Raw genomic sequence first — 10,980 nt, 5'->3', positions numbered from 1 at the left:
TCAGAAGCAATTTCAGGAGAATATGCAGCTGCTGCTCCCCATCCTGCGTTTCCTTCCCCAGGGCTGAAGGCACTGTCAGCTCTCTGGACTGGGGAGGGGAGAGGAAGGAGGGGCCTGGTCTCTCTTCTGTCTCTCCTCTGACAGTCATTTGGACTGCTGCTGGTTTGAGGAAGGGGTCGGTTGCCCCACCTGTGCCACTTGTGTGATGGGAGAAGCTAAAGTTCTGCTGCCTTCCCCCGCAACCCGGCCAGGCCCACATTCTCAAAGTCTGGGTTGTTTTTCTGGGGGGCACAAGCCACCCTGGAGTCCCCTAACCCCCATGAGAAACCATTTTAGCATGTCAGCTTATACTAGCTCGAAGAAGTCACTATCCTTCCAATCTTTTCTAGTATCTCCACCCAGTGTTACCTACAGCCCTGGCCCTTCCCTCCCCACCCCGCAGCACCCCTCCAGGAGGTTGGAGGAGCCCCCATGCTGCAGCCTGCTTGTGCATGTGGTGGGAATATGCGGGTCATCTGGCATGCACAGCATGCACTGGGTCAGCATCCACTTCTACCCCCAAGAACGGCCCACAAACCCCATCTCATCCTAGCTCAATGCAACACACATTTTCCTTGCCCCCAATCCACCCAAGCAACAAAGGGGAGGAGTCCCCCAGGGAGGGTCTGCTAGGGACCCTGCTCTTCTAGGCCAGTGATAGCCCTAAATACCTACTGTGCCCTGTAGTGCAACACCCACTTTATATGCCATTTGCATATGGTCTGCGGGCAAGAACCTAACCCTTCAAAGCCTCCCTCCTTTATCACCTCTCTCACTTAGTTTAGCATTAGCTCTTTCAAGTCTTTGCTACTCCCAGAGATCAAGGGGTGATCAGTTCTCCCTGCCATTCCCTTGCTCCCCCCGTCTTTGGCTCCTGCCATCCTCTGTGAGATGCTGCATCATCAAAGGACATTATTCATGGCGGACCTTTGCTGAAGCCCTGCTTCCCTGATGCCAGGGCTTGGGGGCAGGGATGGGTGGGCTGGTGGTGGGGGGAGGGTCTGCCTCAGAGATGGGACCCAGGAGGCTTTAGTGCTCAGCCCTCAGTCTAACACTCCTCCTCTTGCACCCCTGGTTCCCTCCAGCCTACCTAGCTTGGACTTTCTTCTCCAGATTGGTAGAGGAGGTAGAAGATGGCTACGTCCAGTTGGGATCAGCACTTGAGCTTCTCAAGGGCATGAATCTGCCATGCCATTTCCATGTAGACAGGCTCCAGCTTCTACCCCTCATTCCATCAAAGGCCCCCAAACCTGGGTCCTGGCACATGATTGGCCCATACAGCCCTGTAATTAGCTGCATAATGGGAAGCTTTAAATGAGGCCCCATTGGCCTCTCACATAATAAAGGAGCCTTGAGACGCAGCTGCTGCCCTCTCTCCTGGGTGAACGTGGGGGCCATGTGCAGGCAGTGACTTCTCTCAGTATGGCCCAAGTCCCAGCGTGGGTGGGGTGTTGGGATATGGAGGGGAGAGACAAGCATTTCAGGATCCTAGCAACACTTGAGAGGCTCTATGGAGGATTCACACTGCAGGCTGCAATGCAAGAAGGAAGACTCAGACTTCCTTTTTTGTTTTATAAATACATTTTTATTGAGCACCTATTATATGCCAAATGCTATATTGCTAAGGATCCAATAGTAAACAAAACAGAGTCCTTGCCAATGTGATGCTGACGTTCTGGTGAAACGTGGGGTAGACAGACTATAAGTGAAACATTTAGTATGTTGGATGTAATAAGTGATGAGAAGAAACAGAAGGGGGATATGGAGTATGGAATGATGGTCATTTTTAGGGTGATTGGGGAAGGCATTGGTGAACGGGGAGTCTTTGTAGTAAGTACCCAACAGCTGTGGTTCTCTTCTCAACCCATGATGTAGAAGAGTAGAAGTTCCCAAATCTCCAGGTCTCTTGGAGAGAGGGACAACACTCCCTCTGGGAGAGTTAACTAATTCCTTACTGGTCAAAGTTCATAGCACTACAATAAAATAAAGGGAAAGATTGGAGTGAAAAACCAAAACTGAATTTGTGGCTCTTCTCCAGAAACTATGTGTTGTGGAGCACAAGACTGAATTTTTTAAAAAAGATTTTAAAAAATTTTTAAGTAATCTCTACACTCACTGTGAGAGTCGAACTTACAACTCTGAGATCAATTGTTGCTCTACCGAATGAGCCAGCCCGGTGCCCCAAGACTGAACTTTTTGAGCCACAATTTCCTCATCTGAAAAATAGGAAATGCTAAGAGTGACACATGGCTTTGAAGTTGCTTTCGCTTTCCCCCCACACCCCTTCTCTTCCCTTCAGCAGCATCTTCTCCCTCTGGTTCTCCTTCCATCCCCACTCTTATTCTTTTTTTTTTTTTTTCCCACAAATAGTCTATTGTCAAGTTGGTTTTCATATAACACCCAGTGCTCATTCCCACAAGTGCCCTCCTCCATGCCCATCCCCCCTCCCCCCCACATCCATCAGTCCTCAGTTTTTGTCAGCATTCAAGAGTCTCTCATGATTTGCCTCTCCCCCTTTCCCCCACTATTTCTCCCCTTCTTCTCCCCCACGGTCCTCAGTTAAGTTCCTCCTAATCCTCCTATACGTGCAAACATATGATATTTGTCCTTCTCTGCCTGACATCCCCACTCTTATTCTGACTCTCCCCTGGGGCTCTACCTTGGGTATGAAGTGAGCAGCATAAGCATCCTCAACAGAGTGGGCCATGAAGAAGAGGCTTGAATTGTCTGGGGAGAAGATGCCTGGGCCGCAGGGAGACAGATTAGAGTTGGGGAAACATGTAATTGTGAGGAAAAAAAGAAGCAATTAAGAGATCAATGCTGGGCTGGGCCAGGCCAGGCTGGGCAAGGATTGGAGGGCAGCTCGGCCACAGTGTTCTGTTCCTCCCTTCAGAGATTATAGCAGAAGGGATAGAAGTTAGAACTCTGGAAGAATGCAGCTAAATCAGGCTGATTCAAGGGTCAAGAAGTAGTGGTGTGGGGAGAGGCATTTGCACCGAAGTGGTGGAGGGAGGCAGATAGGGGAATTTCTGCATTCAGTAGCAGAGGAGAGGTCTTGACCCTCACTTGGTCTAAGGTCCAAGGTTATGCATCAGCTGCAGCTGGGAGGAGGACAGAGGGAGAAGTGAGAATGGGAAGGGATGCCAGACTCACCAACCAATGCTCAGGGGCCTGAGGCTAGTTGTCCTGGTGGTGTGGGAGGACCAGAGAAGCACCTGCCTGAATTGTTTCTGGCCTGGCAGTTGAGTCTGAAGGTTTAAAGGGCAAGGAGCTGGTGGGTGAACAACGAGTAGAAAGAGACTCAAGGACCATACCTATTGAGTTAGATCCAGCATGGAAATTGTGGGACTAAGCATATACAATATCATTCTTTAGTGTGGCCAGCTCAGGGGCTGTTGGAAAGTGGGCTGCTGGATAACTCCAGCTCACTGCAGGGTTTGTGGTGTGTGTGTGTGTGTGTGTGTGTGTGTGTGTGTATGTGGCTGCAGCCTATATCCTCTTTTTTCTCTACCAGCCTTCCCCCTCCCCTCCAGCCACCCTGGGATTGGTGATTCACAGCCCCTCCTCCAGCTCCCCCAGACCCTCCCAGAACCTTTATCTGGGAGCTGGGCCGTGTTCCTGCCACATCCTCAGATCCCCTCCCCTCCACTCCCCTCTCTCTACAAAGAGGCAGCGTCACCACCAGCACCACCAGCACCACCAGCGTGTGGGGAGTGGGTACTGCTGCTGCTGGCCAGCTCCCTGATCCTGCTAGACCATCTGCCCTAGGCTCAAAGCTGCTCCACAGGTAGGCACGAGTGGGAGAATGTGGGATGGACTGGAGCTGGCACCAAAGGACAGAGGCCAGAGTTAGGAGGGAATAAAGGACCGGAGGGAATAAAGGTGGCAGCTTTTGATCTGGGAACAGGGTACTGGGAAGGTGAGCATAAAGCGCCGATAGGGTTTCAAAACCAGTAATGTTTGGAGCCTCTGGGTTCAGACTGATTCTTCTAATACTAGAAAGTTTTTACCTAAGTCTTGGGTTACCTAGTGCTGGAAAATAGAATCCAGGATCCCTCCTCAAGCTGACTAAGAAGAGAGACTGGTGCATGTCCTACGGATCTATCACCTTCCTTGGAAGACTAGCGTCTGGCACTATTGCAACATTGCTCATTGCCAGGTGCTCAGCCTGGGGAGATGTGTGGTGGGGGAGCAGGGAAATTGAGCCCAAGGGATGGCTTCCCTGCTCGGAGATACTCTCCCCAGACCAAGGCTTGGATGGGGGAGTTGGGGCTGGAGAAGCAGGGTCAAGCCAGGCTGCCAGCTGCATAATGTCTCCTACATTTGCACCCATGGTATATGCTCCCTGCACTCCTGTCCTGTCCCTCTGCCCTCCTAGGCACCATGCGGAGCGCCCTGCTGTTCGCAGCCATTCTGGCCGTCAGCCTGGCTTACAGTTTTGGGGCTGTCTGTGAGGACTCACGGGAGCAGGTGGTGCCCGGTGGGGGCCACAACAAGGTAAGACACCCCCTCTAGCTGCGCCCACCCTGGCAGAGTCCTGGGCAGCGTCATGAGAGCTGGCGTTCTGCCTGTTCCACAGCTGTTGAGAGGAAGGTGGGGTGGGAGTTACCTGGGTCATCCATCAGAGGGTGGGTTTCCCTGCCCCTCTGGCGGTCTCATGTTCTCACTGTCTCTAGGTATGTGTCTATAAGTGTCTCTGTCCCTCTGCGTGTCTTTGATAGCCCTGTACCTAAAAAGTGCCCTACCAATTCGTTGTTTTGTTGGTTGATTGACTGGTGACTTGGGGACTGGATACTGTGAGGGGTAAGCTGGGGTGGTCCAGCTCAGTTTCTGTCCTTCTGCAGGGGGCAGATCCTTTCCATTCCCTGGATGGTATGAAATATACTCAGAATTTCTCTCCCAAATGGTCATTTATATGCTATTTTACCTACCAGTTATGTATATTCTTTTATCTTCAAAATTCAAATAAATTCCTATACATTTTGCTCATCCACTCCCAGTAACCTCAGGTATTTGTAAGCCCTACCCCCTTTTTTTCCTTTCCTTCACCCTGCTCTAGCCTCTGTTTAGTCAGGATAGAGGGCAAAATCCCCCACGAAACAGTCCAGGCTTCAATTTCCAAAGTTTCTCTAAGAAAAAGAACAGGAGTTGTCAGGGAAGGGGTCCAGGGGGAGAGCAGGGAGGAAGTCTTTTCAAGGTTTTGAAATGGCAGCAATTACATTGGTACACATGCTTTTAAGATGATTATAGGTGGAACTCATTACAAATTCAGTGTGTGAAGTCTAACTGCCTCTCCAGCTCAGATCTGTTTAGCATCTCATTACAGGAGGTGGGCAGAATATTTGAACAATTTGGGAAAAGTGGCTGCCTAGGATGCCATGCACAGGGCAAAGAGAGAAACCAGCCTTCATCTATACGTGTTCCAGGGCATGATAGGCGGGCAGCCTTGCAGGTGGCAGCCGTTGCACCAGATCCAAAAGACCAGAGCCAGTTCAAAAATACAAAAAATACACAAGGAGTGCCAAAGGTGGGCTGGAAGCTAGGTTCGGAGCCCAGAGTTCCAGCTGGAGACGGTCAGAATATCTGGCTATGTTTCTCTAAGACAAGCTTGCTTCAAGACCTTGGACCGGATGGTCAATGAAAGAGAGAGTTTGCCATCCCCTCCTTTTTCCCCGAAGGTCTGTGAGGATGAGGGAACCTGGGGTGAGGCGAAGGTAGGATATATGTGTGCCTGGCCAACTGGTTGGTATATGCACGGTACAACTTGTGTTAATGTGCTGTGTGTGTGCTCGGGAGTCCAAGGACACCTGGGCTTTGGAGAGAGAGACACCGCTAAGATTCAAGGTGAGAATCTCCAGACATGATCATTGCCATTGTCTCTCTGCAGCTGCATCTAGCTGGCTGTGTGATGTGTCCCCACCAACCACTCTGCTGTGCCCAGGTTGCTTAAAAAAAAAAAAATCAGCAAGACAATGAAGAGCCCCTTCCTGGCAGCAGGTCCAGAATGTAGAGCTCTGTTCAGTTGCAGAGGACAAGAGGTGTCATTCTGAACACACTGTTTCAGATAATCTAAATCTGAATTCAGTGTAGAAAGGAAAGAGACAACCAGAGGCAGAAATCTATGGAGAAGAAAAGAGGGTGAGAGGTGGTGGGAACCAGAGGCAGAGAATCATCCACAGACGTGCTGCAGAGTAAGGGAATTTCAGGATCGCAGCCCCAGCTGCCTACCAACACCCATCGCAAGGACTGCGCCCTCTCTGTGACTCAGTCATGGAGTAAAGAGGACAGTTGCTCTGTCCGATGGGCATTTCTTAGGAGTGGTGGCAATCATGGCTCACTCCTGTAGTGGGGCACCGCATCCCTGGGCAAACTGGTTCCTGATGGGCCAAGGAGAAAGGACCAATGGCCCTTCTCACTGAGAGTCAGCAGGAGCTGGGAGAGAGCCCTAAGGGACAGTCTCCTTTGAGCTTGGGAGACAGAGTGGCCAACTGTCCCAGTTTTCCCAGGACCACCAGCTTAAACCCTGAAAGCCCCACATCCCAGGGAAGCTCTTAGTCCGGGACAAACCAGGACAGTTGTCTGCCTACAGGAATGCCCACTGTGCTCCCTTTACAATGCTTCTCAAATCTTGCTGTGTATACGAATTGCCCCGGGGGCCTGGTTAAAATGCAGATTGTTTTAGTAGGTTGGGTAGGACTGAGATTGAGATTATGTATTTCTAACAAGCCTACAGCAGTGATGCTGCTGTTCCGTGGTACACAGTTTGAGAGCCCACTTCTCTTCCAGTATAAACCAGAGGAAATCCTGAAGAAATAAAATGTTAGGTTTAGGCGTGATGGGCTCAAGAAGAGGCCATTCTTTGTGGGGAGGGGTGAATGGATTAGGTGTGAGCCCCCTGCCTCAGCCCTCTTTGTTTCTGTCCCTTAGAAGGACTTGGACCTCTACCAGCTGCCCCCGTCATTGCTCCGGAAACTCTATGACAGCCGCTCAGTCTCTCTGGATGGATTGCTCAAAATGCTGAGCAAGGCTAGCGTGGGTAGGAAACAGCCCTGGGGAGAGGGTGGTGGGGGGCAAGATTCTGACCATTAAATAGGCTTGGGAGGAGCCTTTAGGTGGGATGGAGACTGGAGGTGGCTTGGTGTATACTTGAGGGTTGTGATCTGAATCCCCTCTGTCACTTTCCATTCCCCAGTTACACATTGTCCTTGCTTTCACAGATCCTAAGGAATTGCCACTTCCCCAGAAACGTGAGTATCCTCTTCTCCCTCCCTGTCTCTGCTGACCGCTTGCTAGAGTTCCATGGGCATGGGGCCCAGTGACTATTCTGGCTGCCCCATCTCAGCTGGCCCAAACAATATGCCAGCTGCAACAGCTCAGCTAGCCTTTCCTGGATGTGAGAGGTCTCTGGGAACCAGTAGGAAGCAGGTGTGAGGAGTGTGGTGGACTCCCCCTCCATCAGCGGGTCATTGGGAACCAAGAGGATCTCTTGGTGGCTGTGAAGATTCTAAGCCAGGCACCTGTGGGGGCAGAGAATTCTTGAAATATGGAGGAGGGAGAAGTGGGTAGAGAGGATGAGCTTTGGGGATAGGCTGCTAACTTGGGGGACAAGCTGTGGCATGTTAAAGAACCAAAGAACAGAAACCCAATTTCAGAAGTCTTGACACATCTCCCTCTGCCCCCACTGCCCATTATCACCGTTGGCGATGTTGGTCCTTTTTCTACAGGTGACATGCACGACTTCTTTGTGGGACTTATGGGCAAGAGGAACAACCAGCCAGGTAGGAGTATGTGGCGATACAATGGGAGGGTTTTGGGTACTAGCAAAGATATGGCAGAGGTCAAGTGTCTCATCTCTCTCACCAGAGGGTAAGACAGGACTTTTCTTAGTTATAGTGAGTATTCCTTGGCCCTTCTATCCAATTGGGTTGGATCCATAGTCCAACTCTCCCTAGGAGCACAATGGGGAGACCTTTATAAGATAGTGCTGCTGCGCTTGGAAGGAGTTGGGGGCCCCTGCTTCCTCCCTATCTCCCAAACACAATGTGCTTCTTGTTCCCGACTCTGTCTTCCAATGCTGGCTTTCATGGCTAGCCCTTCGCTGTTGGGTCAGGGTGAAGGTCACATTCAGAAACATCTCTCTTAACCACACTGTTTACTTTTCCCCAGACACTTCTATTGATGTAAACCAAGAGACTGTCTCCAGCTTTGGCACCCTGAAGTATCCCCCCAGTGTGGAGTGAGGTAAGAATTGTTGGTTAGGAGAGGAGAGGAGACTGTAAGGGGTGGAGAGTGGGAGACGGGATTGCCAGAGAGGCATTTCCTCTGATGCTACAGGCATTAATACTCATATATCTGCCCTAAAATATACTGCCAGTGCCCAGCACACCGTTGGTCAAACACACCATCACTTAGAGGTGCATATTATCTGCAAGAAAATGCACACTCACATGCACACACGTGCACAAGCATACACCCCGCTTTCCCTCTCCTTCTCCTGTATCATGGACCCTGGCTGACTCATCAGCAGGCATTAGTGGTGGGGAATGGGGAGAGAGGAGCTTCCTCTGTGGCTTCTCTGAAGGATAACTTCTGCTGTTTGGAATCCATTCTCTCATTATCTATGTATAAGACGAAGAGACCATCATCTGATAATTACAGGTACATCCAATTTGTATGTAAAGTGTTCTACATCCGAGGCGGGCTAAAACTTTTCACCTCATTCAGAATCTCCAGTGACTGGGTCGAGCGTGTGGTTCTTCACAAGGGTGATTTAGGAAGAAATGCAAGAAACTCTGAAATTTAATAGGGTGTAACTAGCTTGGTTGCTTTGTGTAGCAAAATGGACAAGAGCATAGCCTGAGTTTGAATCCTGTATCTGCAGCTCGCTGGCTGTGTCTCTTTGGCCAAGTTATATAACCCTTCTCTGCCTCTGTTTCCTCATCTGAAAAATGGGGGTGATATTATTTTGCAGGGTTGTGGTTTTGAGGATTGAACATAGGTAAATTCTTCAGAACAGTACGTGGCACATAGTGCCTAGTGCTGTGTGTTGGCTGTGTTATGATTACTGTCGTCTGAGAGGTATGAGTAATGTCCCAGTGTCCCCCCTGGCTGGCTCTGGTCTGTCTGCCTAGAGCTGACTGGGCTGGACCCTGGGCTTGAGTGGGCTGACAGAACTCTTGCTTGGTATTCAAAAATGAGAGTCCCCCAGGGAAGTGTCTAGTCAAAACACAGAAGCTATAGTCTCAGCCTCATCTTCCCCCACACAGCAACGCGGCCCCACTGATGGGCTTCTTTGCATTCTGAAGAAAGAAGTTGTGGGGGGAGAAAAAGAGAGGCATTGGGAAGCGTCTGTGATCACAGAGAGACTCCGCCCCTCTCCCTGTGTCCCTGCTACCCACAGTCATTTGTCTCAGGGGAGACCAGAGGAGCAAGAGCTCTCGATGAAACTGCCTGTGCATAGCTTCGTGGGCCCGGAGACTAGGTCTAGCCCCCCATTCAGTGTTGGGTGAGAGGGCACAAAGAGCCGTAATAACCGTAACTCGCTGATTACATGGTACTTACCGTATCATTTTGCTCTCATTAGACGGTTATTTCAGTCCTGCCGACCGCCAGATAATTATACGGGCAGCTATATCTGGATGACATAGTCTCCCTCAGCGTTATGCATCGGCCATAAAGATAATTACAGTGCAATTTTGCCATAGTATTTTATACAAATGGTGGAAACAAGTGCATTGTGGAAATCTACTTTTAATGCTTGCTGGTGAATCTAGGCTCTTTCAGAGGGACCAGTCGCATAATTACAGCCTTCATAATGTCACCACTGATGGAGCATTCTCAACCTGTTAGGTGCCAGAAAGAATAGCACATAAAGTCCCTGGCGGCTGGCATTTAAAGGAGATTAGATGAGATGGATCAACACAGATCATTGTGTCAGCTGATTTCATTCGTGTGAAACTGCTAACAAAGGAAGTGATCCCTGGGCCTCTTCTTCCTCTGGGAGGTTTTCTGGAAAGAGGAGGAGGGACTAGCTGAGACTGGGGAAGCATTAGCACCCAGGCACATTGAATGGGGCTATGTGTGTGCCTGCCTTGCTCATGGGGATGTGAGGATGATATGCTGAGCATGGACCCTGCTTAAGATTCTCCCTCTCCCTTTGCCCCTCTCCTTCTCTTAAAAAATAAATAAATAAAATAAATAGCATGGTAAACTTGCAGCTGGGAAGGAGCAAGCTCCTGTGGCTAAAGGAGTTCAGTCCTCTCGTTCAGAGGCTACAGGGATAGCTGAGGGCTGAGACTTCTGTTCTCTGTTTTCCTCCCTTACATACTCCCCTGCTTCCCTAGCCGGTGGTCGGGGGGAGTTTTACAGGACAGAAGATGTGATTTTATTTTTTCACTCCTCAGCACTCCACTTCTGGACTTATAGGCTGCATCATGAAGACACCTGTCCCCTCTCCCAACCCCCAGCTGCATGTGCTCTAGCTCCCTTTCTCTTCCCCAGCCGTGTAACACTGCTGTGCTTTGACTCCTTCCCCATCCCTCTACCTCACTGTGATGGAGAAACTGCAAAGCGAGCATCCTTAGTCCCAGTGGGCATTGGCTGTAGATCCCCTTGGATAATGTAAGTGTCCTTACACTTAAAAACATGACATCTCTTTCCACTCCTCAACAATAAAGGATTTTCACATATGACCTAGAGTGATGGATTTATTTGGTTGCTACGTGAGTTTTTCTCTTCCTGGACTCTTCAAGCTACATAATACACACATACACATACATGTATGCACACATACATGTATCATTTATAAATGGAAGCATCTTTATTTTGTACACATATCAATTTTCCCAACAGTGCCTTAAGCAGGGCTTCATACAATTAGTATTGGAAGATTTATTTAGTAATTAAAAAATAAATGAAGGACACCTGGGTGGCTCAGTCGAT

General features: G+C 49.7%; 1 protein-coding gene across 2 annotated transcripts; it reads left to right on the top strand.

Moving 5' to 3' along the window:
* The first annotated feature begins 3,704 nt into the window (after window positions 1-3,704).
* TAC3 (tachykinin precursor 3) lies at window positions 3,705-10,709 on the top strand. 2 transcript variants are annotated; one of them, XM_039223131.1, is made up of 7 exons: window positions 3,705-3,826; window positions 4,418-4,536; window positions 6,970-7,075; window positions 7,257-7,286; window positions 7,764-7,817; window positions 8,206-8,280; window positions 10,443-10,709. In XM_039223131.1, the coding sequence occupies exons 2-6, from the start codon at window positions 4,423-4,425 to the stop codon at window positions 8,277-8,279; spliced, it is 378 nt and encodes a 125-aa protein (XP_039079062.1). In that variant the 5' UTR covers window positions 3,705-3,826; window positions 4,418-4,422; the 3' UTR covers window position 8,280; window positions 10,443-10,709. The 2 variants fall into 2 exon arrangements, with proteins under 2 accessions (XP_039079062.1, XP_039079061.1); XM_039223130.1 differs by having other exon boundaries at window positions 6,967-7,075.
* Window positions 10,710-10,980: the final 271 nt, after the last annotated feature.

The sequence above is a fragment of the Hyaena hyaena genome, unplaced genomic scaffold, assembly GCF_003009895.1.
Source record: "Hyaena hyaena isolate Hyena2069 unplaced genomic scaffold, ASM300989v1 scaffold_1279, whole genome shotgun sequence".
NCBI lineage: Eukaryota > Metazoa > Chordata > Mammalia > Carnivora > Hyaenidae > Hyaena > Hyaena hyaena.
This window is presented reverse-complemented; position numbering and strand designations above follow the sequence as displayed.